The sequence below is a fragment of the Neoarius graeffei genome, chromosome 15 (assembly GCF_027579695.1).
Source record: "Neoarius graeffei isolate fNeoGra1 chromosome 15, fNeoGra1.pri, whole genome shotgun sequence".
Lineage (NCBI taxonomy): Eukaryota > Metazoa > Chordata > Actinopteri > Siluriformes > Ariidae > Neoarius > Neoarius graeffei.
Window position 1 is genome coordinate 43,399,796 of NC_083583.1, and position 19,117 is coordinate 43,418,912.

General features: G+C 41.4%; 1 protein-coding gene across 1 annotated transcript; it reads right to left on the reverse strand.

The window, feature by feature from the left end:
• Positions 1–433: 433 nt before the first annotated feature.
• Positions 434–19,071, reverse strand: tmem161a (transmembrane protein 161A). The gene is made up of 12 exons (XM_060941378.1): positions 18,958–19,071; positions 15,409–15,512; positions 15,237–15,323; positions 15,061–15,158; positions 11,566–11,722; positions 11,157–11,308; positions 11,015–11,075; positions 10,778–10,921; positions 8,239–8,352; positions 6,774–6,948; positions 5,195–5,291; positions 434–1,504 (listed from the first exon to the last, which is right to left on the reverse strand). The coding sequence occupies exons 1-12, from the start codon at positions 18,958–18,960 to the stop codon at positions 1,212–1,214; spliced, it is 1,485 nt and encodes a 494-aa protein (XP_060797361.1). The 5' UTR covers positions 18,961–19,071; the 3' UTR covers positions 434–1,211.
• Between the last annotated feature and the right edge of the window lie 46 nt (positions 19,072–19,117).

A 19,117-nucleotide genomic window follows, 5' to 3' on the forward strand; every position in this document is an offset into this window, starting at 1 on the left:
TTTGGTTTTACTATTTTAATTATTCTTAGACTTTCATTAAGTGTTTTGAGTGATTTTATTTCTTAGTATAAATCACGCACACAAAATTAGGTTAAAATGCTGGACTAATCTTTAAAGAACACTGAAATAATCCTTCGTGCTGCTCTCCTGCTTGTGGCACAGCAGCGCTATTAGGAACATGTTAGAACCATAAAGCTTTTGTCACATCTGCTTCATTTCACAGAGCTTATGTTCTGCATGAATGGGGAGTTTTAGTTTTCTAGTATAGTTCTCATAAAAGCCTACAGGAAATAAAACCTTACAGGAACTTCCCAAACAGTATTATGCACTGTAGGATATAAGCAGTGCATCAAAGCAATATCTCTCTCATTTTAAAATTGTTAACAGAGAAATAAAAAAAAACAAAACAAAAACAAAGCTAAACTGCAAGCACTTTTGAGCCATTCTGAATTTTAATAAAAAACACAAAAAACAGTTATCACACCATGCGTTTCATTTTAAAAACCGTTCAAATTTTGACAAAAATCACCTTATACTAAATTGTGTGATCAGTCAGGGGGACTAGAATAAATAAATAAATTAGAACTACCAAAGGGGGGGATTAAAGTAGACCTTGATCGGACTTATTTTAGCATGATTCAGGACCTTATCAGCAAAACTGGATAAAATACTGTGCAAGTACCAAAACCTTTAATACATCAGCAAGTGATTTGAAGGAAATAGGAGTGTTGCAAGAAACTGCACCCATTTTCTGCCTCGGTGTTTAAAACTACAGTATCAAAGTAAGCAGTTTATGATTACAGTGCTGGGTAGAGGAAATATTGTGATTTCAAATCCCTGAGTTACCAGGCACTTAGTATTACATCACATGAACGTTAACTAACTGCTGCATAACAGCGCAAGTTCCTCAAAATTAAGTGACTTGATTTGTTGTAACAGCATATTCAATAAAACTTTTTTTTTTTTGTCATACATCTGCGCACGTTCTAATTGATTTAAGGTCTTGCGTAGCAAACAAATTCAACAGTTTCAATAAAAATGCTTCAAAATCAATTCTTCAGCATTCTCTTAGTCTTAGACCAAACACATCATGGTCTCCAGTCAAGATCAAACCCTCCGAGGCATAAACATGCCTGGTGTGTGTTGGTGAAGCTCAAGTTGCTTGCTGCAGTGCACAGCGCCTGCACACAGGGGGCGTTCATCAGCTCACCTCAGCTCTGCATGAGATACTGGTGAAAGTAGATGCCGAACAGGCTGCTGATGAGCTGGCAGGCCGCCACCCACCAGGTAAGAAAAGCAAAGATTCCTCTGAAGAAGACCGGGGTGAGAACGGAACGTAGTGCAGAAAAAACCTCAGCCAGATGGGCTACGGTGACTTGGATGTCCTCCATGTCCTCTATTTCGTCCTCATCTTCTGACCTGGGTAAAGGGGGAGGAGCGGTGGGAAGAACTGGTGCCAGGGTCACACCTGGAGTCTCAGCGCCCAGCCCCCATGAGTAGTCCCCTAGACAGATGTAACCAATCAGAGACAAGGAGTCAAGAGCCTACCTCGCAATGTGCATTTAGTACAGTCAGTGTAATCATATTTAATATTTATTGATTACCCACGCACATAAAAACCACCATGTGTACATGATCTGAGCGCACAGAACAGAAGTGCAAAAGCATCTTGGCTCCACGTGCACAAATGTGGACTCATGAGAAAGACGCTTTTAACCACTTGCGGATATTATCCTGTGCACAGAGAAGAAATGCTCCCTTGCAAGGATGCTTTTCCACTTGTTTCTTTAAGATTATGTGGAACCAAGATGCTCGCTCATGAGGATGCTTTTCCACTCGCATTCTGTTCTGTTCCCTCGCATCATGTGTTCAGAAAACCGTTTTTTTTTTTCTTCAATTTTTTGGTAGATTGGAAGTGGCCTTTAGTAGTCAGGACACTATAGAGAAATGCCGCCCCCCCCCAAAAAAAAAAAAACCCAAACACCACACCAAACCCCACCCACATTCTTTTTCTGAAAGGTTATAATGCAACTGTAGCGGTACATACATTTTGTGCTTAGTAGGAAATTCAATTATCAACAGACTTGTGTTTTCCTATTGCCAGGTTACCCATGTACAGTTAGGTCCATAAATATTTGGACAGAGACAACATTTTTCTAATTCTGGTTCTGTACATTACCACAATGAATTTTGAACAAAACAATTCAGATGCAGTTGAAGTTCAGACTTTCAGCTTTAATTCAGTGAGTTGGACAAAATGATTGCATAAAAATGTGAGGAACTAAAGCATTTTTTTTTTTAAACACAATCCCTTCATTTCAGGGGCTCAAAAGTAATTGGACAAATTAAATAATTGTAAATAAAATGTTCATTTCTAATACTTGGTTGAAAACCCTTTGTTGGCAATGACTGCCTGAAGTCTTGAACTCATGGACATCACCAGACGCTGTGTTTCCTCCTTTTTAATGCTCTGCCAGGCCTTTACTGCAGCGGTTTTCAGTTGATGTTTGTTTGTGGGCCTTTCTGTCTGAAGTTTAGTCTTTAACAAGTGAAATGCATGCTCAGTTGGGTTGAGATCAGGTGACTGACTTGGCCATTCAAGAATATTCCACTTCTTTGCTTTAATAAACTCCTGGGTTGCTTTGGCTTTATGTTTTGGGTCATTGTCCATCTGTATTATGAAATGCCGACCAATCAGTTTGGCTGCATTTGAGCACACAGTACGTCTCTGAATACCTCAGAATTCATCCAGCTGCTTCCGTCTTGTGTCACATCATCAATAAACACTAGTGACCCAGTGCCACTGGCAGCCATGCATGCCCAAGCCATCACACTGCCTCCGCCGTGTTTTACAGATGATGTGGTATGCTTTGGATCATGAGCTGTACCACGCCTTCGCCATACTTTTTTCTTTCCATCATTCTGGTAGAGGTTGATCTTGGTTTCATCTGTGCAAAGAATGTTCTTCCAGAACTGTGCTGGCTTTTTTTTTTTTTTTTAGATGTTTTTTAGCAAAGTCCAATCTAGCCTTTTTATTCTTGAGGCTTATGAGTGGCTTGCACCGTACAGTGAACCCTCTGTATTTACTTTCATGCAGTCTTCTCTTTATGGTAGATTTGGATATTGATATGCCTACCTCCTGGAGAGTGTTGTTCACTTGGTTGGCTGTTGTGAAGGGGTTTCTCTTCACCATGGAAATTATTCTGCGATCATCCACCACTGTTGTCTTCTGTGGGCATCCAGGTCTTTTTGCATTGATGAGTTCACCAGTGCTTTTTCTTTCTTTCTCAGGATGTAACAAACCATAGATTTTGCCACTCCTAATATTGTAGCAATTTCTCAGATGGGTTTTTTCTGTTTTCGCAGCTTAAGGATGGCTTGTTTCACCTGCATGGAGAGCTCCTTTGACCGCATGTTTTCTTCACAGCAAAATCTTGCAAATGCAAGCACCACACCTCAAATCAACTCCAGGCCTTTTATCTGCTTAATTGAGAATGATATAACAAAGGAATTGCCCACACCTGCCCATGAAATAGCCTTTGAGTCAATTGTCCAATTACTTTTGGTCCCTTTAAAAACAGGGTGGCACATGTTAAGGAGCTGAAACTCCTAAACCCTTCATCCAATTTTAATGTGGATACCCTCAAATGAAAGCTGAAAGTCTGGACTTTATGTCCATTATATAACTATAACTTGAATATGTTTCAGTAAACAGGTAAAAAAAAACAAAAAACAAAATTTGTGTCAGTGTCCAAATATATATGGACCTAACTGTACATATAAATTTGTATAAAATCACTGCTAAAATCTGCATCTTCATATTTTCTGATTGTCAGATTGTTTTCTACATGTAAACACAATGTTGCACTGACGTGGAACTGAGTGCGCTGGACCTAAACCAGCTAAACTGAGGACACACTGAATACATTTACACAGAACTCACATGTAGGTGAATGGCTCAGTTTTTCATGAGCTGAAGCAGAAGAGTAACAAGTTTCCTTTAATGTTTAAACGGCCCAAGTGAATAAAAAGCTCAATCATGTGACAATCTGAACCATCACTGATTACACTGGTCCAATACATTCCTGCCTGCATGTCAGATATTGTCATCGCACACAAATGGTCATGATGCTTAAGCGAGCAAGGACTTGGGTGACTTTTAAAGTCTCCGGAGGCTATTTTCTGACCTATAGAAGAGAGAGACGAGGCCTGGTCTGAAGCAGTTGCTGGGCAAAGTACACGCTCATGTGCGCGCACGCGTGTTGACAACAGACATTTACCCAGGATTGTAATATAAAAAAAAAAAAAAAAAAAAAAGTCTTTAATAGCACTTCAGAGGCAAATTATAGTTGAAATAGGCCCACCTCATATCCTCAATTTTAAGCAGCTGCTCTTTGTTTACAGAAAAACAGCTGGCTGTTTAAGTTTTCCCTTTTCTTGCTTAACACTACTGCACACTTCAGCAATGTACTCATTGCTGCATCCTGTTAAAATCTTATATTAAAATACTGTTAAGTGTCACCATTGAAATGTAAACAACTGCAATCGCATCAACATACTTGCATCCAATTATTTATTTTAATGGACCAAATGGTGAAAAGATTATACCGCAATATTCCAAAATCATGATATTCAGTTTTGCTTATTTGAGGTCACACACAATGTTGTCGTTCTTACCATCACCATTTAAATCCTAAACACGTTCATTTATCCAACATTTTAATGTTATGCATCTAACCACACTGATAAGGCAAGTTAATTTCACTCCAACTTGCTTCTGTTCGTGCCTTATTTAAAAAGATGAGAATCATTTAAGTTACAGCAAATCACTTCCTTGATATCATTATTTATTACTGTCGTATAAAATGTTATTAGTAGGACATCGCTGGTTATTTTAATCGGTGCAAAGGTCTCCATTTTAATGAGACAGATGGTCACACTTATGAAGTCGACAGGACTTCTGACAACTCTTGGACAACTGTACTACAATGCAATTTATTTATCGCTACACTGACATCATATCACCCAGACCTAAGAGTGAGGCACCATTTTGAGAGCAAATCCATCCATCAGATTACCCTTCTCCCCAAAACACATTAGGTCAGGCTCAACCTTTAATCTGACAGAAATAATACGTCCTATAGGGACAACTCCTGATAAAGAAACTAACGCCTGTAAACAAGTGAAACTCTACCTAGAGCTTTGAGAGCCAGGGTTGAGAACAGCACAAGCAGAACAGGGAGGAGGTACTGTAGCGTTACTACAGTCAGGTAGCAGTACACACGGGTCACCTGGGAAACAGAAGCAGATGGAAAATATATGAATAAATGACTTAAAGCACTTACAAAAAACAGACCTGTGCATTTTTTTTCTTGAAAAACTGCCTGATTAGCCCTTTGTAAAATTTGATTTAGGCTACCATACATTCACACACTTCAATAAACACTCAAGTACTTAAAATAGAAATATTAAACCTGTAGAGCCGCTGGTCTAACACGAAAAGTAGAAAAATACTAAATTCCAGAGTATTCCTACATTGTCTTGTTCATGAAGGGCCTCAGCCATAACGTGTAACCAAAGACAGCGTATACAAGCAAGGAAAATAATATCAAGCAAAAACCTCTACAGAGACAAAAACTACGAAGATACTGATATTCAGTAAGGAGATGTCCTTCTGGCATTCAGGGTATTTGATATTCAAACTAGAAGACAAGTACAGTATTGTGCAAATGTCTTAGGTACATGAAAAGAAATGCTTTTAAATGGCTTTTAAAATTGTCAAATGAAATGTTAACAAGGGCGGCACGGTGGTGTAGTGGTTAGCGCTGTCGCCTCACAGCAAGAAGGTCCTGGGTTCGAGCCCCGGGGCCGGCGAGGGCCTTTCTGTGTGGAGTTTGCATGTTCTCCGCGTGGGTTTCCTCCGGGTGCTCCGGTTTCCCCCACAGTCCAAAGACATGCAGGTTAGGTTAACTGGTGACTCTAAATTGACCGTAGGTGTGAATGTGAGTGTGAATGGTTGTCTGTGTCTCTGTGTCAGCCCTGTGATGACCTGGCGACTTGTCCAGGGTGTACCCCGCCTTTCGCCCGTAGTCAGCTGGGATAGGCTCCAGCTTGCCTGCGACCCTGTAGAAGGATAAAGCGGCTAGAGATAATGAGATGAGAATATATAATTTTTTGACGGCACCCCTAATGAAGCCAGACGGCACCTCGGTTGAGAAAGGCTGAATTCAACAGTCAATATTTGATGTGAGATGACCCTTTGCTTAATTGAAGGGGAGGGGGACCAAAAAAAAAAAAAAAGCCCCACCACTAGCAGTCTCAGGTACAATGAGTGCAGTTTTATAAGGAAGTGAAGTGAGCTGTAGGTTTTACTGAGCATCTTGCAGAACCAGCCACAGTTCTTCTGGACACTGTCACACTTCTTAATTTTGCACCAAAACCCAGCAGCCTTCATTGTGTTTTCTTTTTTAATCTGAAAAGTCATCTCTTATGTAATATCCTGCTCATATACAAACTTTCTTCCTGTAACATTTAATTTTGTGCTAGAAAGTGAACGTTTGGAACTCAAATATTTTTGTACTGACTCGATAATGTAGAAATCATAAAATAGAAATCTATAAGTTTGTATGAGAAAAAAAAAAAAAAAAGGTGTCTTTTAGACTTTTGCACAGTACTGAAACCACAGAAGAGAAGAGTCACTCTTGTCTGTCAGTGTATCTATCAGATTTCCTGACCAATATGCAGAGTAAATGTTTAGTACAGCTGCTTCATGCCTTTCTCTGGATGTCAACAGCAGCAATACGACCCGCCTCCTTCTTCATTTGTTCCACCCATTTGGGGGCAAGGTTCAGGTAAGCCTGCAGGTGGTGCCGGGTGAGCAGCAGCCTCAGCGCACACAACCCCACGATCGTCCACAGACGCACCGAGTCGAAGGCTGAGCTAGAAAGCCTGAGGAACAAATACACACGCATGGATTAAAGCACCGAGGTGGGTGTAATACTGCATCAACACCAGTTACACAACAGTGCATGGCTTTAAGACGACATCATCTTGGTACAGAGTGGGTGGATCAGACCTGTGTGGTGCAGAGCATCTGAAGCAAAAGCATCAGACATCTGTTTTATGGCTGACATTGGTTTAATTTTATGCTGAAGAGCCAATACAAATCTGACGACAAAAAAAGGAAAATTAAATGAGACTTCCTGAAATGAGGATTTGATTTTGCATGACGCGGCAGGTCACAATGACATTAGCATAATTGGGTAAAATATTTGCAAAATTTAGGACTGCATCCATTTCATCGTCACATAAAAAGAAAACACTTGTGGGCTTGATTTTATCGGAAAATAAACAATGGCGGCGTGGTGTGATGTGACCCAACATGAAGAGGAGTTACTGTTGCCACCTTTCTGCAGTTTTCTTAACTAAAGAATGCCCTCATACTTCTTACCCATTTATATCGTTGTAGAATATCCACTAAACAAGCAAGTTCCTGTTGTCCACAAAACCTGATGGTATTTATCTTTACGCCAATCTTAAGTGCCAACTGAATGCCAAAATGTTACTGCCGAATTGGGATCAGTTCCAAGTACAGTGGACAAGACGGCAAACTCTGTACCAACAAGTAAGTAATTCGTTCGAACACCATCTGTTTAATTACTTCAGGTAATATGCAGTTAATCCTTGTGTTTATACTTTGATGATTTGTTAGTTAATTCCAGTCAATGTACCAGTAATGGTGAAATATACAACGCTAACAAAGACTGATAAACTCTCCCTTTTGTAGCATTCATTTAGTCTCGTGGTTGGCGATGTTCAGCCTTGTCTTGGAGTGAGATTTGTACATTTGATGTGTTGGTTGGTAGTCGTATTTCATTGAAATTATTTGCCACCAAGACATGAGCAGATGTCATTATTTATTACTTTCCAGTGTAGGTACTAAAAAACCCACATTGCCGGTATAGTGTACCGTACTTATAAAATACAAGGAAAGTGTGCAATTCATATATCGTAACTTTTCTGTGCTTATCTCTCTATATCAAACACACATGCAATAATGAAGAGCGTGTGTGTGGTGGTGGTGGGTGTTTTTTCAAAATAAAAAAAAATAAAAATAAATGAGAGAATAAACGATAACACCCCACCCCTAACTGCGTTGCTCAGATACAAATTCAGGCATGTTTTCCGATTTATCTATATTCTAAACATCATGTGATGTTACCCCAAACAAACACTTACAATGTGACTGAAGTCTTTCCCATAGGAGCATTTCCTAAGAAGTCACGAGCAAGAGGCTTGATCCACAAAACAAGAATAAACAACGGGGACAAAAAACTGGTGTGTAGAAGGATTCTGTGAAAAGAAAGCAACCAATTTATTTATACACTTCACTCCTGGTTTTTTTTTTTTTTTACACACACACACACACACACACACACACCACTTTTTAGGAACACTATAGTAATACTGGGTAGGGCCTCCCTTTTCTCCCAGAACAGCCCACTGAAGCCTCAGCTTTCTATTCTTGCTGACAGAAGTGGAAATAGATGTGGTCTTCTGCTGTTGTAGCCCAGCCACCTCAAGGTTCGAGGTGTTATGTGTTCCGAGATGCTTTTCTGCTCACCACAGTTGGACAGAGGAGTTATCGGAGTTATCAGAGTCTGACTTTGTCAGCTCAAACCAGTCTGACCAGTCTCCATTGATGTCTCATCAACAAGGTGTTTCTGTCCAAAGAACTATTGCTCACTCACTGGATGTTTTTTTCCTTTATTGCATCATTCTGATAGCCTGGCAAGCCAGACTAAATGTGAATATTTATGCTACGTTCACACTGCAAGGCTTAATGCTCAATTCCGATTTTTTTGTGAAATCCGATTTTTTTGTGAGGTCGTTCACATTAACAAATATATGCGACTTGTATGTGATCCTCAGTATGAACGAAAAGCGACCTAAAAGTGTTCCGCATGCGCACTGCAGGATACGACGACGTCACACGCAGTGAGCATGGCCAGTGTTTACGGAAGTAAAACCGCCCGGTTGCGGTATGACTTCATCCAATCTAGCTTGAATAGCTGCATCCCCCCAAATGGAAATCAGCTCCCTAACCTCTGCGTCCTTCCATTGAGAAGATTCAGAACCTTCACAGCCCGAAGCGTCCCTCGCATTGATGTCATGCGCAGGGGCGCAGATACGGTTTTTGAACTGGGGGGGACAAAAAACTGGGGGGGGGGACAAAGCTGCCAGCAAACCAACCCCAATCCCGATATGCCTGTCAAACTTGTGGGTTACCATAGCAACCAAGCTCGAGCTCGCAACCTGTGCAGTCTGCGCAGCTCAACCAACCGAATATCAGTCTTTGTTTTGTTTTATGCGAGTTGTTGCAACTATGTATACACTGCTGTGCACCTCAATAAACCGAATGGTAATTAGTCTTTTGATTTTTCCGTGAGGTTTGCCTTATGCAAAGAAAGACAGCATAGACGTTTTTTCCTCCCTATAAGTGGAGGGGACCGAACGAGGTGAATTTAAATATGATTCGTCCCACCCTCTATCTGCGCCCATGATTATGCGCCATGTTGTTGTAACTTTTTTGAGAGACCCGCCGCCTACTTCAGCGCAGAATAGTGACGTTTGTGGCTTGTTGATGACGTGTAAGTCGGATGAATGCGACCTGGCGGTTCAGACTGAAGTCGCATATGAAAAGAGCGGATAGGAATCGGAATTAGCACCACATATCCAAACGGCCTGGGTCGGATTTGAAAAAAATCGGATCTGTGTCGTTCAAATTGTCAATAAAAGATCGGATACAGGTCACATATGGGCGAAAAGATCGGATTTGAGTCACTTCAGCCTGCAGTGTGAACGCAGATGCGTATTAATTAATAAACAGGTTTTAGATATTAAGAAGTTTGGAGATAATGACCACAAGTTTGCAGTCTGTACCACATACACTTTTTTTTCCAAGGGTTTGCTTAAACTGTTTTTGAGAGTTTTTATTTAGTGGTGTTTGGTGAAATAATTTTCCTTAAATTTAAAATAACGGGAAAATAAGAAACAATCAAAAAGTAATGTTTCAAAGCTGTTTATTAATTCTTCGTACTGCACAAACTAGCCCCATCCTTTTGGCTACGAGCGGAGCCAGCTGGTAGATCAGACTTTTGCCACAGCCGGTCGGCAAAACAGTGAAAACGTCCTTCTTGAAAAGGAATGAGCGGAGAGCCTCTTCCTGCTCATGTTTCAACGAAAACTCCAAGTCTAATTCTTCTAAAACTGATTCCAAAGCGGAGTCAAACGCACGCTGTTCACTAGCCGTAGCCATCTTTCCTGTTGCGCTTTCTCCAGCGTAGCGCAGCTTTGTCGTCACTCCTGCAAAAGCCCGCCCAAAGAATCCAAACAAAAACCTTGCGTTGTGATTGGCGGGCATGATTTGATGCCCGAGATGCTTTTGTTTATATGGTGCGAGGCTAGACCCACTCGCTAGGCAAAAATATTTTTGGCCGCTAGGCGGTTGGGTCTAGTTTACTAGGCTATCATTCTGAGTAAACTCAAAAGACCCAGGAGATCCATTATAACAGTATTCAAACCAGCCCATCTGGCACCAACAATTATGCCACAGTCCAAAAAAAAAAAAAAAAACCCCACAAAGATCACATTTAAGCTAACTGCATGAATGTGTATAGGTGTTCCTAATAAATTGCTCAGTGAATGTGTACACAAATGCTCTAAACCATGATTTGGTCATACTGCTTGCTTTAAGGTGTATTGCAGATGTTCTTACTGAATGATGGGCCTATCAGCATTCATGTGTACTGCGTCTAAGTGAGTTTGGGCCAGACGAAGTCCAGGGAAAGCGAGCAGAGAGCCAAAGAAGGCACAAATGAAAGCCAAGCCCAACTTCACTCCCAGTTTGGTGAAAGGAATGCTGAAACAAATTCCAAAGGATGCAACTTTAGATACAGTACATACTGTTATCACGTGCATTACACAGACATTAAAAAGTAAGCGAACAACTTACGACCACTCAAATCCTTGTTGTCTGGCAAAGATTTCAAAGTTATCGAAGACGCTGGTGAAACCTAGAATGTCAGAAATTGATTTAAGGCTGATGGCAAAGTAAAGGCCTGTTTAATTCTGAATAAATAAAACTGATGCTGTACCAGACTCAAGGCCAAACTCCAGATAGTCCTCTCTCACCACTAGAACCAACATGGCTACAAGCAAAGAGAGGAAGCCAAATGCCAAGCACACAGAGCGCTCTCCACCCTCGTCTGAGCGGAAGTAGTGGCTCATCAGCACATGCAGAGTCCTCCTGGGACCCTGAGTCAAGGATTATAAGAGAGACAAGAAAGTAACAGTACCCAGAGTGAGAAACAGCCCGGAGTCAAAAGTAGAAGATAGATTTTAACAAGTATATAAATTTCCAAACTCATTATAGTTATCTGAACATCATGACTTTCCACACATCACACCATCACCCTTCTTATATTTTATCAGTCATCTAAGTGGAACTTTCGATGAAGTGTTTTCCTCTCATCGCATGGTTATCAGGAAAAGGTTTAAGGATACAGGCAGAAGAACACCATCAGGACACACCAGATGGCCCCGATGTTGACCTCTTTACTGGCATCCACTACAAAGTAGTAGCCTTCAGTAAAGAGGTAGATGCCCACTGCATAGACGGCAAAGTCAATCAACCACTGGTACTCCACGAAGAACCGCAGAACTGTACACACAAAACCACAGTGATGGATGTGGGAAGAAAAAGAAGGGATTAGGCTCAGCAATATGACACCGATATCAGAATAATCCACGTTGACCTCAATAGTACTTCTACCACATTGTCTAACTCTACTGTCACTCACCAAAACAGATTGTAGCTGACTTGATAAACACTAGCAATTATTTAATTTATTGTGAATAAAGTGTTCAGGGGCGGCACGGTAGTGTAGTGGTTAGCGCTGTCGCCTCACAGCAAGAAGGTCCTGGGTTCGAGCCCCAGGGCCGGCGAGGGCCTTTCTGTGTGGAGTTTGCATGTTCTCCCCGTGTCCGCGTGGGTTTCCTCCGGGTGCTCCGGTTTCCCCCACAGTCCAAAGACATGCAGGTTAGGTTAACTGGTGACTCTAAATTGACCGTAGGTGTGAATGTGAGTGTGAATGGTTGTCTGTGTCTATGTGTCAGCCCTGTGATGACCTGGCAACTTGTCCAGGGTGTACCCCGCCTTTCGCCCGTAGTCAGCTGGGATAGGCTCCAGCTTGCCTGCGACCCTGTAGAAGGATAAAGCGGCTACAGATAATGAGATGAGATGAGATAAAGTGTTCAAAATTTACTGATTCATGTTCTATAACAGCAGCTCATACAGTAGTTACAGGTTCAAGGTGTATATTAACATGCTTGTTCTAATAGGTTATCTCTGTTTTGTAACAATGTGGAGGGAAGACTTCACATAAATGGATTTAAAAACAGGAGTATTCATTGATATTGAAGTTTTCTGTGAGGAGTGAGCCATTTATTTGGCATTTTTAGAAGGAGTCTCCAGTGTCAATTCTTTGTAACACTCAGACAAAGCTAGAACCAAATTTGTACCTTGGAAAGGTCTTCATATAGAGGGATTTGCATTTTCTGGTTTCTTAGTAACATAAGCTGAACTGTTTTTTTTTTGTCTTATTAATTTCAAAAGACAGAACACAAAAGATGCTGATGAGGGAAAAACCGGTTATAGTTGTTCAAGTAAAGTGATACCAGGAGTGAATCTCGTTCAAACATTTCATAATATTAATGTAACCATAAAAGAATAAAAAGAAGCCTCATTTTTAACTAATAAAATAATCATTAGTGTTGGGAGATTGCTGTAGCATAAGAGGAATAAAATACTGTCATCTAAATCTCTGAATTTGATACGTTCCCCTATCAGAAACATTGCATACATTCTGCTCATCTGTTTTTGATTCCAGATGCATTTCAGGAACAAAAACCTGATTTTTTTTTTTTTTTTTTTTGTGTGCACGCGTGTGTGTTTTTTTTAAATTACTGTGACCAACAGACATTTCTAAGCAGACTCACTAGGGACATACATTTCTTGCTTTGCTCTTTTGTTTTTTACATAACTGATTTAAAACATGCAACAGAAAAACATAGCCAATTTGTTGAACTAACAGAAGCTACATGTCATGCTCTCAAACAAATAAAGAGAGTCTTATTATAATATTGTTGATACCAAATGACACTGGTTCACATTTGACTGTGCACGTAAACAGAAATCTGAAACAGAGTGCTGAGCTAACAGCTTATTCTGAAGTAATTAATTTGGATTAAAAGAAATCATTGCAAGCAGACATGATTACTGATGCTTATTCTTGAAGCTAGACGGCTATGGAATCAATTTTGTGCCAAAATGTTCATACAATACTTTTGAAATATCAAACAAAAACGACAAATCAAAATACAAAAAAAAGTCAATTTTTTTAGACTGGCAAACAAATTATTCATGTAATCGTGCAAAATATCAGTCTATTACTCTTCACAAACCTTTTATTTTTGTTCCGTGTCTTTCTCAGTTTTGTTTGACGTAATTTATTTTGGTTGCGATTCCAGCTTTCTCGTTTGCGCTCCCTGACTTTTTGCTTGCAGTTTTGGCACAAACTTCACGTGTGGGCGGGCTGTCCAGGAATGCATTCCCATTGGCTAACTTGTGTTTGACTGACAGCTACGCTCAGCCATTCCCTACTCGGATTCTGGCGGACTGTTTGACGAGTGACCGATCCATTGACGGTAAACAAGGATCGAGTGGACTTCAGTGCCGACTATGATATTGAATTTACACTTTGTTGAATTAATTCAATATCATAGTCGCCACTGAAGTCCACTCCATCCTTGTTTACCGTCAATGGATCGGTCACTCGTCAAACAGTCCGCCAGAATCCGAGTAGGGAATGGCTGAGCGTAGCTGTCAGTCAAACACAAGTTAGCCAATGGGAATGCATTCCTGGACAGCCCGCCCACACGTGAAGTTTGTGCCAAAACTGCAAGCAAAAAGTCAGGGAGCGCAAACGAGAAAGCTGGAATCGCAACCAAAATAAATTACGTCAAACAAAACTGAGAAAGACACGGAACAAAAATAAAAGGTTTGTGAAGAGTAATAGGCTGATATTTTGCACGATTACACGAATAATTTGTTTGCCAGTCTAAAAAAAATTGACTTTTTTTGTATTTTGAGTTGTCGTTTTTGTTTGATATTTCAAAAGTATTGTATGAACATTTTGGCACAAAATTGATTCCATAGACGGCCTTTCGATTTCATAAAATCAGTAAAATTTAGTTCCCTCTGAAATTTGGTCGTTGTGATAGGTTTATTTCTGTAATATCTTAAAAATATAAAGGCTGGGAAGTTATTTAATTTGAAGGGATTCCCAAGCAAATAATGTGCATGAAATCGCTCGCTTTCGCAGTCAAACAGACAGAGGAAATCCATACACACAGGTTTACCTTCTTTTAGGTTTTACGGCAGCTGGCATCCACAGTGTTGCATTACTGCCATCTACAGGTTTACTTTGACCGTGCACTGACAGTTCCATCATTCTGTCGCTAAACGAACAGCTGATCACACCGAGGTGCTCGCTGACCGCCGATATTTATTAGTTTGGTCCTGCGTTTCCTTTCCTTCGCAACATAACGTCTTTTCTTCTCACTTTTCGTTACTGTAGTCAGTCTTTCATGTTTCATTCGCACACTCAAGTCCTCGATTTTTCTCTCCTGTTTCAAATTTGTATCCCACAATGCCTTACACAAACGGGGAAAGCCCACCACGTGATGCATGACGTAGTATCTTGTATTGCGTCACGGTGAAGCAAGAAAAAAAAAATAGCAGTGAATTTAGGGCCACGTGGCCTTAAGTTCATTAATTCCTCTATTTAAAAAAAACTAATAAAAAGTCTGTGATTCGAACTCAGTAACTTTCAGTCCACTAAACAAAAATAATTGGGTGTCAGGGAAAATTCTTTTTATGACCTACACTTGAAAAATCTGAAAGGCAGTCTACCTTTAAAATATCTAATACAACCTTACCCAGAGCATCTATAACGTTCACAGGAGTGCTCTCCAGGTGTAAATCGATGTCCTTCGGAACCGTGAGTGGCTTGGGTTCCCCATGCCCATTCTGTCTCCTGAAAACAGGCCAGGTTAGAGAGAGAAAGATTGACAGGCAGAAAGGACTGCACAAACATAATTAAGCTAGCTCATACCTGTCTCTCCTGCCCGTCTTGTTGGACATCTGCTTGCCTGCTAGTGCACAAAGTTCTCCCTCTGAAGGATGCTTGAACCTCAAGAGACTGAAACAAACAACTGTCAGCAAGTGTTGACTTTGATGACAGGAACACAGTGAATGATGATCATCCGTAAAGCTGCAACACTCACCTGCCATTGCATAGAAGCCAGCGTGCAAAGGAGTAATGTGGGGCCATTTTCTGCATTATGCTTACAGCCAGCAAGCTGACCACCAGCTGAATGCCCATCAGTGCCTACCCGAGAGGAAATAAATGTTAAAAACAAAATTAGATTGTTTTTGTATACTGACAGTAAAGCTGATTTGACTTGAGACAGGTGTTCATTAGGTCTTGATAAATCTATATTGCCAGTAACAGAAAAGCCAATAACAATTATTATTAGGTAAAAAGATTAAATAAATGTCAACTATGGTCTGGATGCTTTTAAACTGTTGATTTAATCTTTTTGTCCCCATGTGAGAACCATCTCTTAGACAACAATCCATGGCAGGTATGACAGGGCATACAGAGCATTACCAACTACAAAGGCCAAGTAGTGACACCCAGAGGTTCAGATGCATCACTGGCAGAGGAGCTGAACTGCTTTTTTGCACGCTTTGAGATACAACAGCACATAGCCATACCACCGCTGCTTGCACCAGCCCCTAGCCCCACCTCACTGACTGTTGAGGAGCATGACGTGAGGCGGGTGCTCAGGGCAGTGAACCCCAGGAAAGCTGCTGGTCCAGATGGAGTGCCGGAGAAGGTGCTCAAGGCATGTGCTGACCAGCTCTCAAGAATTTTCACTTCCATCTTCAACCTCACCCTGTCACAAGTGTCAGCCCATCCTGCCTGAAATCATCCACAATCATCCCTGTTCCAAAGAAACCTACCACAGACAGCCTCAAGGACTATCGCCCAGTCGCTCTCACACCCGTCATCACAAAGTGCTTTGAAAGGCTGGTTCAACATAATATCAAAGCATGTCTCCCTCCCAGCTTTGACCTACATCAGTATGCCTACTGTGCAAACAGATCTACTGAAGACGCCATAGTCACAGCTCTACACACTGCCCTATGCCACCTGGAGCAGCAGGGGAGCTATGGGAGAATGCTCTTTGTAGACTACAACTCTGCTTTGAACACCATCATCCCAGACCTACTAGTTATCAAGCTGTTGGACTTGGGCTTTCTCTCTCACCCCTGTTCCTGGATAAAGAACTTTCTGACAAATCGCCCCCAAACAGTAAAACTTGGCCTTCACTTTTCTTCCTCCCGCACACTCAGCACCGGCTCTCCCCAGGGCTGTGTGTTGAGCCCACTACTCTATTCTCTTTACACACATGACTGCATTCCTGCCTACCCTGGAAACACAATCATTAAATTTGCCAACGACACCACTGTGGTTGTGATCTCAGGAGGTGATCTACAGGACTGAGGCCCTGAGGTTGACGATCTGCTACTGAACACCTCAAAAAAGACAGAAAATCATTGCTGACTTCAGGAAGAACAGGGCTGACCTCACCCCCCTCTACATCAACGGTGACTGTGTAGAGAGGGTCAACATCTTCAGGTATCTCAGCACCTTTATCTCTGCACCCCTCTCCTGGTCTGCAAACACCACAGCAGTCATCAAGAAGGCCCAACAGTGACTACACTTCCTGAGGGTGCTCAGGAAGAACAACCTGGATAGTAAGCTGCAGGATCTTTAGAAGAGCTCCAGCATCGACAGCCTGCTGACGTACTGCATCTCTGTGTGGTATGCCAGCGGCACTGAAGCAGACAGGAAGAGGCTGCAGAGTGTGGTTAAGACAGAGCAGAAAATCATCGGCCACCCTCTCCCCACCTTGGACGACATGTACAACTCTCACTGCCTCACCAGAGCAAGAAATATTGTTAAGGACAGTTCTCACCTGAGCCATCAGTTGTTTGACCTGCTGCCCTCTGGGAGGCGCTACAGGTGCATCAGGTCCAGGACTAACAAACTCAAGAACAGTTTTATCCCTAGAGCCATAACCCTACTGAATGCTAACATGCAATAAACCCACTCCCTGTTGACTGTTCCATATTATTTATTATCCATCATTAGTATCTACCTCAAGGGCAGCACGGTGGTGTAGTGGTTAGCGCTGTCGCCTCACAGCAAGAAGGTCTGGGTTCAAGCCCCGTGGCCGGTGAGGGCCTTTCTGTGCGGAGTTTCCATGTTCTCCCCGTGTCCGTGTGGGTTTCCTCCGGGTGCTCCGGTTTCCCCCACAGTCCAAAGACATGCAGGTTAGGTTAACTGGTGACTCTAAATTGACCGTAGGTGTGAAGGTGAGTGTGAATGGTTGTCGGTGTCTATGTGTCGGCCCTGTGATGACCTGGCGACTTGTCCAGAGTGTACCCCGCCTTTCACCCGTAGTCAGCTGGGATAGGCTCCAGCTTGCCTGCGACTCTGTAGAACAGGATAAAGCGGCTAGAGATAAAGAGATGAGTATCTACACTACCGTTCAAAAGTTTGGGGACACTTTGAAATGTCCTTATTTTTGAAAGAAAAGCACTGTTCTTTTCAATGAAGATCACTTTAAACTCATCAGAAATCCACTCTATACATTGCTAATGTGCTAAATGACTATTCTAGCTGCAAATGTCTGGTTTTTGGTGCAATATCTCCATAGGTGTATAGAGGCCCATTTCCAGCAACTCTCACTCCAGTGTTCTAATGGTACAATGTGTTTGCTCATTGCCTCAGAAGGCTAATGGATGATTAGAAAACCCTTGTACAATCATGTTAGCACAGCTGAAAACAGTTGAGCTCTTTAGAGAAGCTATAAAACTGACCTTCCTTTGAGCAGATTGACTTTCTGGAGCATCACATTTGTGGGGTCGATTAAATGCTCAAAATGGCCAGAAAAATGTCTTGACTATATTTTCTATTCATTCTACAACTTATGGTGGTAAATAAAAGGGTGACTTTTCATGGAAAACACAAAATTGTGTGGGTGACCCCAAAGTTTTGAACGGTAGTGTACCTCAATAGTGCAATAATAACCAATGCAATATGCATTTATGTTTTCCCCCCCTCTCTTCGTAGATGTCTGTTGTGTGTTGTATGTTTTGGGTACTGTTCCATGTTGTGGTCTAGTGGGTCCCCCCCCATTTATAATCATCTTGCACCTTAAGGTTAGCTTTTAAATTTCGTTATACTTATACAATGATAAATTCTGATAATCTGACACAACGTTCTTAAAAGCATATGAGAACAAAACTATCAGATCTGATAACTGTCAGCACTGATAATTGAAACAGCAGCGTTCACATCCCGAATGGCTCGATAATCGAAACGTAGTGCACTACCTAGTGTGGATCAGTCATTATTTTAATAGCCTCAATAGTGTGCTTATGTAGGACGCAATGAAGATTTAGCATTAGCTCCTGCTGCGTTCTTCTAGCTAGTCTAAATGTGCTAACTTACAATGCTACTGTTGGTCCAAAAGTGATTTTTGCGAAAAATAACCAAAAGGTTTAATTCCATATTATGAATAATTGTGTTAATATTGTTCATTTTCTTCTTATTTGAACAGGCTAGCTAGCTAGCAGCTAAACGTCTGCTAGATAGCATAGCATCTGTGCAGCTAACACAGACTAAAGTAGCTATATTTCAAAAGCGTAAAAGGAGAAAAATCGCACCAGATAAATAGGTTTGTTATAAACACACTCACCATTTTGAATTAATGGATTTAATTAGCGTGCGTGGTCCCATACAGCTCTCAGGAGCGACAGCACTGCTGGCACTTGAGTACTAGAAACAGCTGAATGAGTTTTGAATGACATTTGTGACCTATGGTACCCTGCATACTTAAGGGCGGGATTTGTACGAGA